Source organism: Parasteatoda tepidariorum, chromosome X1 (assembly GCF_043381705.1).
Source record: "Parasteatoda tepidariorum isolate YZ-2023 chromosome X1, CAS_Ptep_4.0, whole genome shotgun sequence".
Taxonomy (NCBI): Eukaryota; Metazoa; Arthropoda; class Arachnida; order Araneae; family Theridiidae; genus Parasteatoda; species Parasteatoda tepidariorum.
In genome coordinates, this window is record NC_092214.1 from 46,042,134 (window position 1) to 46,064,725 (window position 22,592).

General features: G+C 29.8%; 1 protein-coding gene across 5 annotated transcripts in view; it reads right to left on the reverse strand.

The window, feature by feature from the left end:
• Window positions 1-22,592, reverse strand: part of LOC107448565 (oxysterol-binding protein-related protein 3) — a 91,295-nt gene that overhangs the window by 10,365 nt on the left and 58,338 nt on the right. For 2 of the 5 annotated variants that reach the window (XM_016063818.4, XM_071187898.1), the window contains exons 8-17: window positions 21,442-21,536; window positions 19,585-19,815; window positions 19,287-19,494; window positions 14,572-14,711; window positions 10,507-10,623; window positions 8,992-9,084; window positions 6,917-6,995; window positions 5,801-5,976; window positions 5,050-5,124; window positions 4,681-4,818 (exon numbers count right to left, since the gene is read on the reverse strand). In XM_016063818.4, coding sequence (XP_015919304.1) covers window positions 4,681-4,818; window positions 5,050-5,124; window positions 5,801-5,976; window positions 6,917-6,995; window positions 8,992-9,084; window positions 10,507-10,623; window positions 14,572-14,711; window positions 19,287-19,494; window positions 19,585-19,815; window positions 21,442-21,536 — 1,352 coding nt within the window. Of the gene's footprint in view, window positions 1-4,680; window positions 4,819-5,049; window positions 5,125-5,800; window positions 5,977-6,916; window positions 6,996-8,991; window positions 9,106-10,506; window positions 10,624-14,571; window positions 14,712-19,286; window positions 19,495-19,584; window positions 19,816-21,441; window positions 21,537-22,592 lie in introns of all 5 variants that reach the window. The other 3 variants (XM_016063815.4, XM_016063817.4, XM_016063819.4) reach the window with 2 other exon arrangements.

A 22,592-nucleotide genomic window follows, 5' to 3' on the forward strand; every position in this document is an offset into this window, starting at 1 on the left:
AGAAGGTTAGCCTGAATGATTCATGGGTGGAGCTGCAGTGGCTTAGGGGATAAAGCATTTGCCACCCAATGAGGTGACCCAGGTTCAAATCCCAGCAATAGCGGGTTAATACGAATTCTGCTCCTGACTTGTACAGACCATAGTGCTGAAATAAAATATCATCAGTGGTAGACAGATTATGGTTTAGAATCCATTTTTCATTGGGATAACAGTGGAAGATTTTCAAAGGAGGGTTAGTTTAATCAAAAAGTCCTCGAAGAAGGTTAGTTTGTCTCAAAGCTTGATACAGGTGTTCACTTGTCTTCTGGGCTGTGTTCAAAATTACAAGGCTACAGAGTTGAACATTGATAGTTGTAAACTCAGAATTAGGTCTGCTGTTCAATGCCGGTTATGAAATAAAATATAAAATGATGCATGAGGTTTTAAAACACTATGTATTTATTCAGTCTTTCGAAATATGATGAATCATTTAAGCTAACCGTGCATCAAAAAGATATTGTCTGTGAGTAAAGATTTTTCAAGTTCAAGAAACTATAAAATAGTTGTTAAAGTAATGATATAAAAGCAAATAACATACATTTTCTGACTATAAGATGAGTACATATGTTTAAAGAAAATATAGAATGTCGAAATAAACACAAACGCAAAACTATATACATAGTAAAACCCAATATAAATAAAAAAATTGGTGCAGATAATAGTTTTATCCCAGAATATACTAATAGTTCTTTCCAGTAGCTGATTCGTAAGCAAGATAAAAAAATAGTTTTTAAGTAACATATTTTATTTCAAAAATTTTTTTATTTAGATAACTTGTCACATTTATAGACGTGCTAAAAAAATTGATTAATTATTGAAACAAAAATGCTTAACGTGGGTTTCTGCTTCAGACAAAGTGAAACAGTTTCCCTATTACATTATTTTGGAAAATAATAATTGCATTATTTAATATAAACATAAAAACAAACTTCTCTCATTTAATATGAAGTTAAAAATTGAACTTAATGAAAATAAATTCCTCATTGTGATCTTTGAAGTGAACTTTCTCATTCAAATAAGTTTAAAACTTTTTCTGAACTTAATAAAAGAGTATAGTGGAACTGCGATGAGGGGTCACAGTTATTTCCAAACATTCTGAAATTGCTGATGTCACCAACTGTACATATGAGGGAGCATTCACCTATGATGACAAGGTGAGTAGTGCCAACTTAGGAAAGGAAAAAGAATTGCGTTCTTTCCCTATTGGTAGTGAATATCTTTTGTCATTAGACTTAGACTTAGAGGTTGGGCAGCTCTGACGAGCAGGGCACATCGACCAGAGGTCTATTGTACCCAAACCCTAAAATCATGATTAGCATGAAAGCCCTATGGCTGAAATAAAATTCAGCAAGCACCTTACAGGAACATCTTGCAGTTCCCAGGCATTGACAATATGCTGTCCTAAATGCTCAAATCTTTGAGCAGAATAGACCTCACAATCACAGAGTATGTGTCGTGATGTCTCTTCTTCTAGATGACATCCCCGACAAAGAGAATTTGATTCAATTCCCATAATGTTTAGGTGTCTTCTGAGGATACAGTGACCAGTAAGAAGACCAATGATCTTCCTTATACTGTTTCTGTTAAGCTTTAAGAGCTCCTTTTGACGTACACTAGGACAGTCTCGATTCAGCTCCTTAGCTTGTCTTTGACCGTCAGCAGCGCGCCACTGCTCATGGGCGATCTTGCCGTAGAGCTTGAATATGGTTGCCCTAAATGAGGAGGGAGAAATTCCCAGCGCAGGTTCAGGGCCCCAGAAAATTGCATTAGAGCCAGCCCGTGCTGCTTCGTCAGCTAGCTCATTTCCACCGATACCCATATGTCCTGGTACCCAATGCAGGGATACCTTGTTATGAGTGGACAGGTCACAGAGGACCGAGAAGCATTCCCACACTAACAAAGAGGTGAATTTACACCTTGACAGTGATAGGAGAGCAGCCTGACTGTCAGAACAGATGCGGATAGTCGTATTTTGATATCCTTTGTCTATGCATAACTTGCAGCACAAGATAATGGCATAGACCTCAGCCTGAAAAACGGTGGCATAATTTCCCAGGGGAAAGTGAAGTTTGGTACCATCATTGGAGCAGTAAATTCCTGCTCCTGATTTGGCACCAATCTTTGACCCATCAGTGTACCATATCAGGCATTTGCCTTTAAGCCACCGAGGAGAATTGAACCATTCATCTCTAGTAGGAAAATGGATCTTGAAGGGCTTGTGAAAAGCATATCTTAGTGACATAAAATCACTAGGCATAATAAAAGAGGATAAATCCTTCACTTGTGAAACAAGATGTCCCCATGACAAGTGTTTGGAATTCTCTTTCCATAGGCCAAGGTACATAAGACGCTTTACGCCTGTCTGAGCTTCAACTTCAATGCGTAAGTTCAATGGAAGAAGCCCAAGTAAGCTCTCTAGAGCAGCTGTAGGAGTGGTCCTGAGACAGCCTGACAGGGCTACACAGACCATTCTTTGTAGTCTGTTAAGATTAGACCTTGCGGAGCTCAATCTAGTCCTTGACCACCAGACGATTGCGCCATAAGTGATGATAGGACTAATAATCATTGAGTATATCCAGTAGACTATTTTGGGGGACAATCCCCATGTTCTACCAATAGCATTTCTACAAGACCAGAAAATTTTTCTGGCCCTGTTGGTGCAGTATTCAAGTTGAAGACCCCAATTTAGTTTGGAGTCAAAATAAACCCCGAGAAACTTGACTTTCTCTGTGAGTTCCAATTTATGGTCCAGGTAGTATACATTACCTAGATCAAGTTGCCTTTTCCGTGTAAAGGCTACATAACTTATCTTGGATGGATTGACAGATAAGCCTGATTTAAAACACCACCTAGCTACTTCTAGGAGTGCATTATTCATGATATCAGAGACAGTTTTTCCATGTTTGCCTCTGACAACAATAACACCGTCATCAGCGTACCCGATACAGGGAATGCCAAGAACAGTTAACCGAACTAACAGGGAGTCCATTACCATACACCATAGGATAGGGGACAAAACCCCTCCCTGGGGGCATCCGGCAGTTGCATGCACTTTCATGCTTGCACCCAATAGAGAGTAACAAACATACCTAGAGGAAAGCAAATTCGCTATCTATCTGGTAATTATTGAGTTTATGCCTCTGTTCCTAAGTGCATTGATGATAGTCTCAACAGGGACTTTATCAAACGCACCTTCAATATCAATGAAAACCGCGAGAGCCATCTCCTTATCTGTGATAGATTTCTCAAGCAGGTAGGAGAGCTCATACAGAGCGGTGTCTGTAGACTTGCCTGGTTGATAGGCATGCTGTGTGGAGGACAGTGGCCTTTCTATGAGCACAGTGTCTCTGAGGTGTCTGTCAATTAGCTTTTCTATCGCTTTCAACAGACAGGAAGTGAGGCTGATTGGTCTGAATGATTTAGCCTCAAAATAATTCTCCTTACCTGGTTTTGGTATGAAAATCACCCTGTTATTCCTCCAATAGAGAGGTATATACCCAAATGCTATGCAGGATCGAAAAATCCTACTTCTATCTTTTGTCATACATACATTTTAAATTGTCATACTTTGATGAGCAGTTTCATTTGGTGGTTTGTATTTCAGTAAGAAAATGCCAATAATGCTTCAGACAATGTGGGAAAAGTAGATTATTTTATAAACAGATTATTGTAAAACACAAAATTTCAAGCTAAAGTTAATAAAAGATTTTTTTTAAGTCTAACGTAAAATGATATATTTTTAAGTTTTATTTTTTAATTATTTTCTTGCAGATATCAATTAAATTCTTTGATATCTTTGCTTTAGTGTTTTGTTTCTAAAATCCACATCAATGCTTTTTGCTGTTTAATAGGTAAAAACAAATTTGGCTTACTATGAAAAGATTTTTCCTAGCTACTCTTTCACAACATCTTAATAAGGTTAGACTGTGCTAGTGAAAAACAATTTTACTTGTTTTACTTTATTAAACATTTTTAGTAAAGATGCCTGAAGAACTAATACAATACTCAAACTGAAGTTGATAATTGAAAAGGAAAAACCCAATTGATTTAACTGAAGAAAAATATTTTTTATTTGTTTTCAAGGTTTAATAAAAAAGAAAGATATTTGTAATTCCAAAATTAGCTGCAATGTTCTAGAAAAAATAAAATTAAGAACTTTTTTCAAAAATTTATCTTTTTATTAAATTAAACAAATTTCAATGTTGTTGATGCCTTAAAAATATTGAATAATATTTTCATTGACATATATTTTTAATGCAAATATTAAAATAAAAAAAGCACATCAACCAGCCATAGTCAAGCACCAAGCCTTGTTTTTCAGGGCTCTACATTTAATGGTCATGGATTAAATGCCACATACTTTCGACCCTGGTCAGACATTATGGCCAGCACCTAGGATGGTATTCCTTTTTCAAAACTTCTACAACACAACTAACAAGAGGACTTAAAGCAAAATTGTATAGACTTAGAGCATACACTCAGAGCATAGCAAGGTACAATTGTTGTAATTGTACCACATTATTCATTAATTTCCTTTTAATAACAAGAAAAGCAAGATATTTAAACAGGGAAGCCATTGGCTTAAAATTAAGAAAAAATGGCACTATTTCTGAAAGAATTATGTTAGTTTTACATATTTACCTGTTCTGCAATGAACTGAAAGCCTTTGTCTTCTCTTATACATTCAAATGTTTCTCCTAAAACAGGATTGAAAGGCTTATGACCAGCTCTATGGTAAGATGAACTGTAAGCTGATACAGCAAATGCAGCTATATATACCTAAAGAAAGTAGAATAATAAGAAAATAGAAAAAAGTGAGAAAATAATTTTAAAAAAAATCAGATAAAAAATTGATTTTAGATGCTAAGAATTTTTTTTAATAAAACACTTAGTTTTTAGGGAATTAAAATTGGGTTTCTAAACACCTATGAAATACTAGAAAAATGGAACATTTTAAATTTTAACCAAGAACAAGAGTAAAAAACAATATATTTCAAAAATTATTATTACCATACGCTCATACTTGTCAGCAGTTTCTGCTGCTTTGTCCAAAAGTTCACAATATTCAAGTTCTTCACAAAGTCGCTAAATATGAAAAAATTGTTCACTACATCTATTTTGTCAAAATAGTCTTGAAATTAAAAATAATTAGAGTAGAGAGAAATATTTTGCATCAAATCTGGATTAGCATAAATAATAGAAATACTGTTCATTATTGTTTAAATAATACAGTCTCCTTTACCTCTTAAAGTTTTCTTACAAGTTATTTTAGAACTAAGAATAAAAGAAATTAAAATTTTAACTCAAAAGTGAAAACATTGGAACAAAGCAAGTAATTTAATTAGTCCATTACTTCCAACATGACTGATAATGTTTTCAAGAACACAAATGAAATATTTTACTATAACTATTTCTTAAAAAATATAGTTTTAATTCAGACATGAATAATGTAAAATTAAAGGAAATTATAAAGATATCCTTCTTTCTCCTGTTTACATTTGTAAGTTGAGCTAATTCATAATTATAAAGTCAATATTTTGTAAGAGTCAACTTAGGATTTTTCATTTCTGACAAATCTTAAGGCAATTAGACAGCAAGAAAAACAAGTTTGTTACCAATTTTTCCAATAAAATTTATTACAAAATTATATGGTTCTCTACATTATACAAAAAAATTATTGTAGTTATTATTAACTCAATTAGAAATAAAATAATAAAGAAAAATTATAGATTTTTTAAAAACCATCCAATACAGTTTTTACCTGCAATACACTGAGTGGCTCATTTAAAGTGACAGGCATGCTAACTTTACTCAAATCTTTTCCAATATTCTTAAAAAGAAGATTGCAGAGACTAAAATCTCCCATGTCTGGTTTAGGAGCTGGAAGTTTTGACCGCCGTCCTGTACCACAGGTCGGGGTTGGAGGCACTTCAGTCACTGTCATGAAAAAAAAAGCTAATAGAAAACTAGATACTTCACACATTTATAAAAACCAAACCTTTATTAATTGAACTTTTATTTCAAAAAGAAAGCAATAAACCTATATACTACGGCAGTTATTTAAGACACACTTTTTTTTCAAGCAAATAACTTCCAATTTGAAAAGATAAGTTATTAGTTGCAAATTGATTTTCCCAAATTATGGAAATGACACAGAACATTTAAACAGACAAAGGCATAAAATATTCATTCCGATACGGAAAATAATAAACTGTGGAAAAAAATATTTTCATTAAATACTTTTCATTTATGTCAATAAAAATAGCCTCACAGGCAATTTAAAAAACAAGGTGTCAAAGACTTTAAAAATATTTAAGAGCTCTTAAATCAAGGTTTTTGAATTCATCTAACAAATAATTATTAGTGCAGCACTTTGCAAAAAAAAATCTATGCTTGAAAATTAACTCTTGAAATGCAAGAAAATACCAAGTACATTGAGGAAAAAATAAGAAGAGCAATTAATTTGGAGTCTAGTATATTGAATGCTTGTATGACCTAAAAATAACCAAGTCACACAAACATGCTTTACCATTGACCTGAACTGTACCTTGTTTTAAAAGCATTCATCAATAACAATATTCCTGCTACTGTGACAAAACAAGCAATTGTAAAAAATTTTACACCCGAAAGAATGAGAAGGTTTTCATTAAACAATGTTGAATGAGGTTGCAAGCAAGGAAAAATACACAGTTCTCTAATGATGGTCATCTGCTTAAAATTATCCAAAAAATCTCAGCTGAAAACCAAATGTTTGACACGTCTCTTTACAATGGCTTGGGAATTAAAAAAATTTTGAGAAAATTTTGATTATTATGTTATAAAGTACCATAACTAAAATAGTACTAATGAGAAAAAAAATAGATAAAAGCATAAATACCACTAGGTATAGGAGTATATTCAGTTCCTTCATCTGATACATCACTCAAAAAGCTACCACCCTCTTCTGATAAAGAGCCCTAAAACCAAAATATAAGACAATAAATGCTGTAGGATATACTTGCAGAAAGAAAAATATTAAAAAATACATAATATTGTTTTAAGGCACATTTTTGACTGAATAACCCTTTTTGATAATCAAGTATATGTTGAATTCAATTGCGAAATTTGAAAACTTTCAGGATTTAAACAGTATGTCTGAATTTTTAACTAGGTAACTAAAATAACAATAAAATAACCATATAACTGCAATACAGGAAGCAAACAAATAACTGTCCTATAAGAAAGCTTATAATGGACTGCACTAAAAATTACTTAAAAAATATAAGACAAATAATAAAATTATTGATTGCGAAAGTTTATTGCCTATAGTAAAACTATGTAAATAAACTCAAAAATTTTTAAAGTTGGAAACAATAGTATTTCATCAGTCTCAGGCAAAACTTTTGATAATACTCATTAATATTTTTTTAAAAAAAGGGTAGCATATTTTGAGCAGATTGAGCATTCAAAAAATAAAATAATAATTGCAAACAATTAAATTAAACCTTTAATTGTATCATTTTTCACAGAAAACAGCAATAGTACAAAACATATTTTTACAAAATTATAACAACTATGACTCATTTTGTTAAAAATGTGAATGATCGTTAAAATTTAATCTCATTTTTAACTATTTAAAATGGAATGATATGAGAAACTCAAGAAGTTATAAGTAACCAAGGGACTATTCAAAATTTCTAGGAGCAAAGACCAAATTTTAGGAGCCAGCAGCCTGAAAACATTCCTGCTTTCTAGTTTCAAAAAAAAAAAACTAGTCAAAATTTTACTAAAATAATGGGCATTAGCTACAACTTTTTAAATGAGTGGTCACCTGACAAATGTCGTTTATAGACGCTGATTTTATCCCGTATTTAAATTCAGTAATCTCCATTTAATGCGAACACTTTGGGACACAATGAATTTGATAACATTAATAGACAGATAACAAAAAACAAATCACAAAATTACATAAATTTACTTGAGATACACATACTGAGTTTAAAAATAAAGAGAAAAACTCACTTTATATTTTTGCACAGTAATTTTTCTTTAACATATGAAATTTATTCATAAATTTAAAAAAAAATTATCAATGGTTGATTGTCTAAAATTTTTTCTCAGATGCTCATTTACAGATCATTTGTAATCATAATGCTTTATCAAGTCATAGGCATGGTATTGTACTCAATGTTACAACGTTTTCATTGCATGCCTTATTTCAGCATTTGTAGGAGGTGGTTGAATATCAAACCATTCTTCATCTGACTCGTCAGTTCCACAATCCATCTTTTTTTTCTATAACTATCTGGCTATCTATAACTATTCTGATTCTATTAATGTGGAAACAACAAGAATGTTTTCATCAATTTTCATTCAAAACTGGAACTCTTAATTTCTTTCAGTTTCCTGGACAGCTTTTTTGCAAAATCTTGTGTAGGAGAAACTGTTTCTGAGTCGAAACTTGATCATATGAGGTTGCTAAAAGGTGCACCACATCAAAAACTTTAGTTTTCTTGGCCAAGGGATTTATAATATCAGTCTTTTACTTCATTGTTAAACCAGTTCACTTTTTGTCATGCAAATACAACTCTAAATAAGTGAACTCTAAATAAGCGAACAGGGCATAAAACTACGACCCACTCGTTCTTGGTTTATATAAAAACCCACTTTTCTGAGAGAGGAAAAATTCATGTTTCATTAACTATCAATCAACAGACCCCTGTCCATTTGCAGTTGAAAAAAGAGTGAAAGAATTTAAATTCTAGAGTAAAAGAAGAATAAATAAAATAATAAAAATAAAAATGCTAATAACATTAAACAATGTAATGATCAGAGATTAAAATAAAAATTAATACAAAAACAACTAGACTGGGTGATTTTGATAACAATAAGCAATTGGTAACATAAATTGCAATCACATCAAGCGAAGACTGCAATATAGGTAATTTAAAGGAATGAAAAATAGATAATTACCTCAGAAGATGTGCTACAGTTAGAGAAGTTTTCAGCAGCATCAAAAAATTCAGAAGCAGACAGGACAGATGAGCTTTCGTGAGACAGGGAAGGCTGTAGAGGTTGATGAATGAGCTGTAAAAGGGTGATCACACAACACAAAATTCAAATACTTATGTTCTACTTTTAATATAGTGAAAGAGTTAAAGGTTTGTTCTCTATTTGATGTCTTGCAAGTACAAATCACCTAGGATTTATTGCTGTTTGACAGTGTAACGTTCAGGTTCAAAATGGAAGAAAGTGTTTCTGTTTCTCTTTAATCTAGTATAAAACTGTATTAACTTTTTCCTACAATGTATCTGGATATTAAATTTTCAAACTATTTCAAATTGATATTTGTAGGAACACTTTTGATAGAGTTACTCCCCACTATCCAAGGAAATGTTTTAAACATAATTTAATAGTTCTTCTTGCAAAATAATTTAAGAAAAAAATAAGAAAATTTAAAATGAATTAATAGTAACTATTTAATATGTATTAAATGCATCATAAATGAGAAAGATCAGAACACCAAACGTTACTTCCTTATCTTTATTTCCTGCATTCTGCACACGTAAATCTCATTCAAAAGACTGTTACATAGTATAATTAAGATATGTATACACAACTTTTAAAACTGAATTTTTAAAGATTGCTAGCAACCAATTATTGATATAAATTTCTTTGCATTAAATTTTCTAATATTTTCTCATTTTATCGTATTGTTTTTATAAGAATAATTAAAATTCTTATTTATGTACTTAGAATCACTTTTGTATATAAAATACTTCAGTTTTTAAATTGATTTTAAAACATTTTTTTGCTTACTATAGGGGATATGATGTGTGTAACACCATTCTAAATTTTATAAAATCGTTTCAAATCTAGTTTCTGTAAGATATGCTAGACAACAATTAATTTCGATATTTAAGTCTCAACTTTGTTAAAAATCATTTCAAAGCAAAAGAATATATCTTTCACAAGAAATAATGCCTTTCATTGGGGTATAAAAATAAATACATTTCCAATTCAAAGTTTCCCAAGTCAATCCCTACAGGCAAATAAATGAGTTGGAGGTTTAATCATCTATCTGTTTAATTCCTTATGTATGAGATCTATAAAGCCTTTTTATAAAGTATTGTGTATCTATTTAAATATCTAGTTATTCTGATTGAAGAAATATTCAGTAGACTGAAAAGTTTGATATTTAGCAAGAAAAGCCAAATGCTGGAAGATTAAGAAATGTTCAGTCCACTTCTACTTTAAACAAAAGATACAAAACTTACTTTATAAAGCAAACTTTTTAATATTTTGAAGTTAATTATTGTTATATTACTGACTGAAGACTTTATTGATAATTATGGTAGAATAATTTAAAATAATTACAATAATCTAATTTAATCACATCATTTGAACTAAAAAATTTTAAAAAAATATATCAGAACTTTATGCAAATACCAAAAAAATGAATTAATTAATAATGTATCCAATACTTACTGTTGGTTCATCATTATCTCCAGCAGGTGTACCTGCTGGAGGAACAATATTGCTTACGTCAGTAATATTATGAATTTCTAACAGCTTTGCTTTAAGATCTTTGTTTTGTTGAATAGTCTGAAACAAAGAATTCCTCTATGAATCAAAAATAAACAGGGGAAAAAATTACGTGTAATGTGTAAATGTACTTAATCATGCATAAAAGCTTACACTTATTTAAAGAAAATTACCATTAAATAATTAAACTGAATTTAAGTAGTGAGGGGATTTCAAATCTGAAATTAGTTTTACTCCTAAAGATACAGACTTTTTTGTCAAAATGCACAAATTTAAAATTTTTTTGTCAAGTATTAAACCATGTTCTTCATAATCTAAAACAGATTGAAATAAAAGTTTAAAGTTATAAAGACAACACTGGAAAACAATTTTTTGTTGCATTTATACAAATACTTGATCTTGTCTAATTGGAAGGGGGGATTTCAAATATGAAATTAGTTTTGCTCCTAAAGCTACAGACTGCTTTTAAATGAGATTTTCTGTCTATTTTGTGCTGAAATATGAAAGTTTAAAAATTTTATATTTAACAGTGGGTTGCATAAATGTTACAAACTTCTAGGGGTGTTGAGGCATAAGAACCCATGCCCAGAAATGATGTTATACATGGCTAGGGGTGATTCCCTATTATGACATGGTCAGAAGCACAAGAATAAACAGTTAAAGAATAAGGAAGCATCCCTAGCATCATATGACGACATTTCTGGGCAATGGTTCCTATGCAATTTTAATCCTGATGATGAGCCTAACTCCCCTAGAAGTTTGTCTCAACATTTATGCTGTCTCCTGATGTATATCACATTTCAAACTTGTACATTTTAACTAAAAATGACATTTTTTTAAATAAAAACTATAGCATAGAGAACCGACTGTAGATTTAAAATCAGCATCTAAGGTCTATTAAAAATATCAAGCAACAGAAAACAAAAAAAATTTCTTCAGTGCAGTTTATGGACACCTTATAAATTAGTCCTCAAAATTTTATTTAAAAAAAATAATATTGCTTTTACGACAATTACTTTAATGATGTTGAAAGAAATTATATTTTAGAACAGCTTGGACAGAGATAATAATGAAGTTAATAATGTCAGGTTTATTACATGAGTGATCAAGCTCTAAATTTGCTCTTCTAAGCCACCATTTTTTTTTAATTCCTCCAAAAATACTTCTCAACACCTTTCTCTCAAAGGTACCCAACATAACCTCATCCGTACAGGATATGGTCCAGGTTTCACAAGCATATGTTAAAATTGATCTTAAAAAAGATTTATATAATAAAACTTATGCTTTTCTATGAAGAGCATTAGATTTTATGTATTTTCAAATTCCATTAAAACAGCTATTGGCTATAGTGATTCTCTTTTGCATTTCCATTGTAATATTGTTCCTGTTGTTGATTACAGAACCGAAGTAAATTAAATTGTCAACAACCTCAAATTCATATTCTTCAATTTCTGAGTGGGTGTTATTGAAGCTTGTTTTAGTACAAGGCAAATATTTAGTTTTGTTCTCATTTATTCTTTGGCCCACCTTGAGAGCCACTTTCTCCAAAGAAATAGAAGCCTGTCTCAGTGCTATAGCTGTTCTAGCAATAATGTCTATGTCATCAGCAAAGGCCAACAGTTGTACAGATTTATTAAAAATATTTCCCCTGGTGTTAATGTCGGAATCTCTAATTACTTTCTCTAAATTGGAGAGTCCCTGTCACATCCATTATTTATTACCATTGGGCTTAACAGATTACTCTGTATTTAAACTGTAATTTTGGTTTCATTTAGTGTCAAACAAATCAACCTGAATAACTTTCTAGGCACTTTAAACCCGTTCAAGGCTGCAAGGAGGGCTTTTCCATTGATGCTATCATAGGCAGTCTTAAAATCAATGAAAAGATGGTGTGTATCTATTCCAAATTCTTTAGTTTTCTCTAGAATCTGTCAAATGTTAATTATTTGCTCAGTGGTTGATCTCCCTTTCCTAAATCCACCTAGATAGTTTACAACCAGTTTTTCCACAAATAGAGAGAGTCTAAATACTTTATAGCTTGTACAAAGTAAGCTAAAACCTCTACAGATAGAGCATTCAAGAAGATCACCTTTCTTGTGTATTACACAAGCTACACTCATTTTCCCTTCCTCAGGGATTATTTCCTGATCCCAAATTGCTTTTATTAATTATGTATGTACTTTGTCAATTCAATTCCACCATTTTTCAGCTATTCGGATGGAATAGCATCAGGACCAAGTGCTTTATTATCTTTAAGTTTGTAAATATCTTCAGCTACCTCTTCCAATGATGGTGGTTCAGTCACATCTTGGCTGAAAGTTTTTATGTTTTCTGTACGTATCTCACATCCATCATTGTCTCTGTTCAGTAGACAATCAAAATGCTCATTTCATCTCTTCAACACCTCTGTTCTATCATTCAATATTACTCCTTCCTTATTATGACATGAGGTAATTCTTGGTTTGAATTCTTTACACCCAAGGTTGATTTCCTGAAAGAAAGCTCTGCTTTCATTAGTATCTCTTAAATGTTCAACATTTTTAAAGAGATTCTCAAAAAATTTCTTCTTTTTTGTTTTTTGAATTCCTTTTTCATCTCCTCTTGCATCCTTGTACACCTTGTTGCACTGAATTTCTTAAATGTCTGTTGTGCAGCATTTTGCCATATGCCTCATTTTTTTTTTTTTTTTTTTTTTTTGCAGCCGTGAAACAATCATTATCAAACCAGTCCTTCCTTTTTGCTTTCTTAACCTTTTCCACAACTTGGATACAAACTTCAATGATTATTTTTTTCAATGTATTCCATTTATCATTTATACTCTCTTCATCAATATCATCATTAATTTCTTTCAATTTCATATATTTCATTCATATTTTTCCAGACATTCACCGTGAGTTTTGTGGGAGTTTGAAATTCTTGCTCTAACCTCTGCCATGACCAGAAAATGGTCAGAATCCAGGTTAGCACCACGATAAGCTCTTACATCCAGTATATCTGTCTTATGTAATGAATCAATTAAGAAATGATCAATTTGATTGTAAGTGCCTCCAACAGAAGAACTCCAAGTCATTTTATGAATGTTTTATGCTGAAGCATTGTGCTTGGTATAACCATATTATTACTTGCAGCAAAATCAGTAGGTCGCCTACCATTGTTATTTGATATGTCATGAAGGCAATACTTACCGATAATTGGTTTAAATTCTTTTTCCTCACCAATTTTTGCATTTGCATTGCCCAGTATAATTTTGACATCATTTTTCAGGCAAAATGCATAGAGTGCCTGTAGTTCCTTGTAGAAGAGCTCCTTTTCCAAACTATCTTTGTCCTCCATTGGAGCATAAAAGTGTTAATTAAACTATAATTAAAGAAGGTTCCTTTTATCCTAATTTTACACAGTCTACATGACATTGTTACAAAGTCAATTCGAAAAAGTCTTACTCGCTTACTCAGTATAATGCCAGTTTCAAATATGTGCTTGTTTTTATCACAGTTATAGACAATCATGTGGTTTTTCTTTTCAATTACTCCCTCTCCTATCCATCTAATCTTTTGAATATGTATAGCTAGAATATTGATTCTATAATCATTAATCTGCTCAATTAGCATTTGCCATAAAAAGAATGAATGTTTCATGATTCAATTCTCAAGTCCTTAAAGTCTTTACTAAATTGTCTCCTTATAGTCAGAAAATCCTTGTGTAAAAATGACATTTTTTTAATAAAAATTGTAGCTGGGAGAACCTATTGTAGATTTAAAAATCAGTGGGACGAAAGTATCTCAGTTCTGAAAAGAATCTCAAGCAATGGAAGACAAAAAAAAAATTTCCAGTGCAATTTATGGACATCTTATAAATTAATCCTCAAAATTTAATTTAAAAAAATTATATTGGTTTCTCGAGAATTACCTAACTGATGTTGAAATAAATAATATTTTTGAGCAGCTTGGACAGAGATGCGAATTGCTTTATATGACAGTTGAAGAAAAAAATGAACAGAAAAATAATTACTTGGTTTAGGGTATTTCTTAAACTAGCAATAAGAGCACCACTACTGCTGCTACATGTTACACTCTCAGCTTCTAAAACCTGTTTTAATCTCTCCCTTTCTGTTTGTAAACTACGAACAACAGACCTGAGACCACTATGAACTAAAAAGAGGAAATATATAAACAGTTAAAGCCAGGCTATGATCTAATAGACAAAACTATACTTAAGTTGTTGAAATGACGCCTCTGCAGCAAAACATATATTTTTAATAAATAGTTCTAATTGTTAATATTTTTAGTGTCAAATTTTATTTTTCTGAATATCTGAGAAATTATAAAAGCATCACTGAAATTGAAAAAGAAACTAAATTGAAAGGGTACAGAAAGTATTTTTAAGTCCCAAAGAGGGCATCTGTTAGCACCAGTTACTGTGGTTTTACCCTAATCGAGACAGTATTTACTAATATTATACTAGTATTTCCATGAAATTTTCAAATTTTAGTAATTATTTCAAATTTAGTAAAACTTACAACAAAATAAAAACAGTCACTAATAATAGTTTTAAAGTTCCATTGTGTATCTCACACAATCAGCATTAAAAGAATTCATTAAAAAAAAGTAAAAAATTTTAATCAATAATTAAGAAATGCCTAATTTTAAAAAAGATTTAACAAATTTATGTTATTTTAACATCAAAATGTGTAATGCAACACTTAACTTTTCCCTCGTCATAAACCATGCTTAACTTTTTTCCGTCGTCATAAACCTCTACCATTGAGGACAACTCCTAACAACTTAGATAGCATGCCAGAAAATCCATTATATATTCAATTTTTTAAATGAGTTTAATGCACAATTCTTCCAGTACTGGAACAGATAGCTGTCAATCAAAAAAGTCACAAAGATTAAGATTTAACAATTTCCAGACTAATAACATGAGCTCAGCATTCTGCACCAAGCCCTATTTATTTCCAGTGTAGCTGGTACCGATCAATCTAAAGCTCCCAGTTTCTAAGCTACTAAATGCACTATTATTATACAATATAGTGTATTAAGACAGAATGCAGAACCGAGTATAATAATAATAATACATTTAATTTCAATAAGAGTCCCATAATTTTAAAAAATGGCAGTCTTGAAAACCAGAATTATTGAATAATCTGAGGCTATGGCTTTATTCATCAAATATCTGTTCTTTTCTTTTTTTTTTTTTTTTTGAAAAAGAAACAAGTTGAAAACAAAATAAATAAGGTACAATGCAAATAGATGAGGTAAATTAACATTAATTGGTCATAGAATAGACATTTTTTCTTTATTCTTCTAGATTGCAGGTATAAAAATTGCTAAATACTGCCTCTTTTAACTTAAAACTTTTATCCTAAAACTGCTTTCTAATTATTTTCAGAACATTTTATAGTAAAATTTAGGAGAAAATGTTAACTAAATGGAAGTTTAACAAAAGCTTTTAATGCCATGTTTTTATGAATTTATTGAAAAAAAGAGTACTTAAATTAATCATATTGAAATAAAATAAAATAATTATTTTTAATACAAAAAGTTTGTTTCTGAGAGAAACAACTTTGTTTCTGAGGGAACTTTAGTTGAATTATTAGAAAATTTATGTGAAAAGAAATGAAGATCAAGGGGGAGGAATGGTTTATGGCCATTTTTCATGAAAATGACAATTTGATTGCCCTGTGTTGCTTTAAGGGGATTATTAAGCTTGGACACATCAATAATGTGGAAAATTGATTATTTCCAAGAGTAAAGATGCACAGATGCTATGGAAAAAGACGCTATGAAAAAAAACAGTTACTGCCGGTGAACTTCCATCATATTTTCTCAGAATGAGCATTCATGAACATAAACTGCTTTTAAAAAATTAATTTAACACAGCTTCCTAATTATGCAAATATGAATAAAAGTAACAAGTTTTAGCATAATTTGAGCTATATTTTATAACAAGTTTCAAGTTTAAAATGGTAAAAAAAAAAGAAAAAAATTAAAATAATCTTTGATAGAAGCTTTTTTGGAACAAAATTAGAATTAATTAAATATGTAAATTAAAATCTTCTTAAGGAACGTTTTTCTTTCCCAAAATTATTTTAAAATTGTCAAATAAAACTTTTTGCATATTTTTAATAATACGAAAGAACAAAAATCTAAGCCAGGGGTTTCCAACTTACATGAGGCCGGGGCCGCACTTTTTTCAAAATTTTATATAGGACTCTTTTATGTTTGAAGGAACATTAAATATTACTGTCAGATACACACATGCTAAATTATATTCACAAAATACAAAAAAAAGGAATAAAAAAGAGCAACATTATCTCTGTATTGGATTAAATATTTTCTTGGATAAAAAACCTGAGAAATAATTATTTTTGCACTGTTGGTATTTTAAATTTCACAGAAACCAAGAAATTAGGGGTTTTTTAACGAAAGAAAAGTATTTTAAACCCATATAGATTTTATACGAAAATTGTCCGCAAAAAAATGACAGCTAATATATTTTAGTTCGAGGGCCGGCAGTTGGTAACCACTGATCTAAACCCAATATCAGGCTTTTATTAAAATTCTGCTATATTCTATTCACTTTAAGTTGATACTTTTAACTACATATAATATTTAACCCTATGATTCCGACAGTATCATAGAATTTGTAGCCTTTTACTATGGAACTTTTCAGAAGGTCGTTTTTAAAGTTTAACTCGCCCATAGTTAATTGATAGAAAGGGGGAGAGTCGTCCCCTTTAACTCTATTCAAAAACATTAGTTTGTGGAGGAGGAACAGGTGTTAACAAATCGCTGATTACCTCAAAATTGCATGTTTCCCAAGAAGGGAAGTTAAGCACTTTTGGCAACTAATAAATGAATTTTACAGTTTGCTATTTTTTTATTTTAATTTTCTCCCTTCTTTTCAATGATATCGCAAAATTAAAAACTCTCGTAAATTATAATATTTTGATTTAGCTTTAACATTAAAAAACATTTATATTGTCCTAGTTTTTAAATGTTGAATTAGTAAATATTTTCTTGACTTACAATTATTATTACTCTTTATTATTTAAATTTTTTGTTCTGCATTACATTCATTTTTTCAATTCGTCATTGATTTATTACTTCTCCTTTAGGGTCGGTGGCTTAACAAGAACTAATGAAAGAATTGGCCGTTTTTGAAATATTATTTTAGATCGAAAATTACAAAATTAAGAGTCAATATTAAAAAAAACAGTGAAAATTTTCAAAGTGAAAATTTACCTTAGTAGCAGATAATAAATTCTAATGGTAAGAAAATGGTTCTTGTGATTGATTGTTAATTTTTTTCTCTATAAGTATTTTTTTCTTTTAATCCTTTATGTTTTCAAAGAAATATTGTGTGATTAAATTTAAACTTAAATATGTTTTACTCTTCACCAAACGAGACACTTGCTGCAGTTTGCTTGTAAATGTCCTTTCGTGATGCACGGATGTAAGGAGTTAACTAATTCTTTGGTAACATTCATCTTGTGCTCTAAACATAATACCATTTTACATAAACTATTACAAATTGTTTATAATCAATGAAGTTTGTCAATGAAAAATTTATCTTGCAAACTGCTCACATTATCACAATTATGACAAACTGATTAAATAAAATATGAGAAATAAGTTTCATCAAATGTTTTGAAACAGCTGCTTTAACAAACAAAAAAGTTTATTCTTACTGCAATGTCATTATAAATTCTTTCCTTTACATTAAAGTTATATACAATTATAAAAAGCTAGAATAAAAAGCATTAAAATGAATTCATATAACGACTGTAAAATTACAACTTTTTGTTAGAACTATATCATATGATAAACTTACTCGGTATCCTAAAAATGACTTACAATTTTAAAAATAAATTAAAGAAAAAGGAAAGAAGATAAAAATATATAGTTTACTAAATTCTCCTAAAAATCTAAAAATTTATTTCAACTTATTTCTTAAGTTAGTTATAAAAATGGTTAACAAATTGCACTGCTAACTGAAAAACCTTTAGAACAATATTTTCAAAATAACTATTATTAGTTACAACCATGAGGTTTATCTAAAGACAAAACTAATATAAGCCCATAAAAATATTTCAGTTGGAATCATCTGATAGGCAGCAGAAAACTTTCCTTTTGAAAACAGCAATACCATCTGTTGACAAGTATTGTCACTAATTTAATAGTATAGTTTTCTAAGCAGAATGCAGCAAGCGATGCAATTCTATCTTTTTCTTTGTTTCTTTAATAGATTTTCAAATTATTAGTTATTTTTGAACACTTTATATTTCCTAAATATAAAAAGTAAGAACAAAAAATTTGAATTCATTCAAAAAATGGTATTAAATGTCGTAGTTTTAATTTGAAATATGACTTTTTTTTATCTATCCTACAAAGTACTCTTTTTGATAATTAAAGAAATTATCAAAAAATACTTCTGATCATAAAAGCAAAAAAACTTGAAACTGCAGCAAGAACAACCTCAGAAGACAGCTTAAAGTAGATAATAGAATTAGGTATTTGTTTGATTCCATCTTCAAATAATTTTAAGAAACTTTCCCAATTACCTAGTTCACTCTAAAAGTTTTCTTGATACAATTTTGATTTGATTTTTTTCTCCATTATACCTAAATACATTATTGTTTTTGCTTTAAAAAAAAAAACTTTTTAAAATTTGTGCATCATACTTCGAAATGAAAATTTGTTAATATTTTTTGATTTTACCTTCTTTTGCTAAAACTAAAAATTCTTCTCTGTACTTAGAAAGACTATTTGGACTGGAAGACAGACTAGGTTCTGGTAGTGAACACAATGTTAATGACACAGAATCGGATAAACTATGTGGACGATTCATATCTTCACTACTTGCTAAGGAAGGATGTGAACAGCTAAGATGAGCCATCTCAGATATAGGCAACCCTGAATCACCAGTCTAAAACAATAATGAGTACCTATTAGTAAATAATATTATGACTGGAATAAAAGAAAGATAAAGGCATTTACATTTTTAAGATACACTTACACCTCTTTCATTATTTGAGTTTTCAGACAGGTCAGGAATATTATCAGTGCTGTTAAAAGAAGCAGATGAGGCATCTTTTGAAACTATTATTGCAACATTTTGTTTGTTAGATTTGCTACTTTTATTACTATTCTGGTTATTGGAACTTGATATCTTTTGATTTTTGCTCTTCTTTTTCAAATGAAAGCGTTTTCTTTCTTTTTTAGTAACAACTGGTTCTTTATCAGAAATCTAAAAGGAATTTATATAATAGTGTAATATATATCTAAATATTTATAATTTGTATTAACAATGAGTGTTTAAATATTAAAATAATATATCTAAGGTAGCTACATTATGCTTCCTTTAAAATAATGAGAAACAATTGTTTTGAATTTTTCACTGACAATTATATTGTTTAATTAGAAAATTAAACAGTACATATTCCAATCTAAAACAGCAAAAAAGATATATTCACGTTTGCAGCATACTTCCAAAGATGTTTTAAAAAATGTTTCTTTTAAATACTTTAAAGATTACAGGAAATTACATTAATAATTTAACATTTGAACAGATACATTCTTTAGCTGCACTTCTAGTTTTCCCACCAGACCAACTGGATATAAGAAAACGGAAAAGTTTAATATTCGGTTCTTTTTTTCTGTTAAGAAATTGGTTTCTTAAATGCTGCAATAAGCAAAATCTGATTCAGAGCTGGTGCTAAATTGATTAAAGTTTCCGAAAAGATCTCTAAAAATTACAAGCTATAAATTTATAAAACAATAAAATAATTTGTAGTAGTTCAGTAGTTTTAGATTAAACAAGTAATTAATGATGAAAGTACAAAATAATAAGGCATCAAAATTATATGAAAAGAACTATTTTAAAAAAGCTTTAAACTATGAAAGAATTGATATTTTGGTACTTATGATTTGAGTTTTCTTTTTATATGACATGCATATATTAATTAAAAAGAACTCTCAAACTAGGAGATGAGAAGATATTGATTCAGCTAGAATCATATGCAGCGTTATTTATGCAGACAATATTAGTGATATTTAACTTTTATGAGCAACAGAACTCAATATTAGTCCTTCATTGTAGACAATCACACATAACAGCAGGTTTTCATGAATACTCAAAAGCAATCATTAAACATGGCTTAAGGGAATTCAAAGTGACAAATTCGCAAACAATTTCAACTCTCCATTTAATGCTCATGACAGATACCTTACCAAATCTTTTTCTCTCTCTTCATAAGCCTGTTAAGGCAGAGGGGTGTGATTGTTCTTGTTTTCCAGTGGCGCCATCTATGGCCAAGAATTCCCTTACCATATTAGCAGCAAGAGTAAATTATTATGAACAATAGGTTCCTTTGCAAAATATGAATTGATAGGGTGAATAAAGCACTGGTATTAAAAGAATAGCAGAGCAAGGAAAGACGAGTTACAAAACTGATCCAAACAAAGATAGTATATGCATCACATAATAATTTCCATAATGTCGATGTCAATAAAAATTCTTAAATATTAAATTGCAAACAATTTGGTAAAACTCATAAGAAATGCAAATCACTAAATATTAGTAAGTCTGACAATGCAGCCTATGACTCTGACATTCATCAACATACCAAACAGTAAACTCAAAAAGTAACTAATGATAATCCTTAATGCTAACAAAGCATAATTTGGCACTAACTATTAATGTCCATTAATATCCTTGCAATAGTGTAATTACACAATGCTTTGACTTAAAGATGGAATAAGTCAAAATTACACACTCACACTAAATTTCACAGAGAATAAACTGCAACAAAATAAAAAGCATTTCATTCTGTTTTAACTTAATACAACAAACTAAATATTTTGAAATATTTACCTCTACTTGTCCATCTATAAGAGTGCTAGTACTTAATTCTAACTGTTGCATAATGGTTTCAAGTTGGTAGAGCTTATCTTGCAAACTTGATAAATCTTCAAAAAAAAAAAATATTATTACATAAGAATTGCCTTAAGAAAAAAGACCTAATAACTGAATATTTACAGTCTACAGTTACAGTAGTACAGTTATTATTATTTCTAAAAACATATGCTCTAGCAAAACACAATGCTGTTTTTTTCACTAATTATAACAGAAATAATTTAATAAAAACAAGTAAGTTTTGAATTTGAGGAGCTGATTTTGCAAAATGATCTTCATAATCCTGCTTATTGTTTTTCACGCAACTAAAATTAAAGTTAAAACTCCGTCATTGTGACCAAATGGCTGATTCAAAAATGATGAATAGGTGAAATGCAAGAATTATATGATTGTAGAGATTAGTGGAAGATCATAATTTAAGTAGCTTAGCTGAAACAATGGAACTATTTTTTTTAACAGAAAACCATATTATATTCTAAAATCTGAAATATTGAATATTTTTAAAATTCATCTTAACATGTTTTTTTGCAAAGCTCGTAAATTTAATTTCTCGTCAAAAACCTTGACTTGGCCATAAATATCAATTCATTTAAAATATCATGCACAGAACATCTACTAATTAAATATTTTTAAGATTATATATATATATATATATAAGGTTTCAGGTTAAGAGACTTAACAAAATTCTGATGCATAAAAATTATGTAATTTATTAAGCTAATTGGGTGGCATCTATGGTACAGTGTAAAGTTCTAAACAATTTTGGAAAATACAAAAAAATTAGAAACCTATTCAATAGAATATTATAAATTTAAAACTTATAAAATAGAAGGATTAAAAAACTCAAGACTTTAAACTTTTTGCTCTTTTTTTCAAAATGAAATGAAAAATTTAACAATTCAGTTTTACTCCTGTTATGGAAATTTTACTCAAAAAATGGTTTCCTTTTTCTCTCTGCTTTTACATTCATATTATATTTTCTCCAGATTAAATATGAGCATCCGGATTATCAAATCCATCATAGTCCTGAATATTTCTTACAGTAGACTAGGAAACATAGTTGCCTTTTTTTTTTGTCTTTTTGTTTGTCGTCATTCAACACGAAAGAG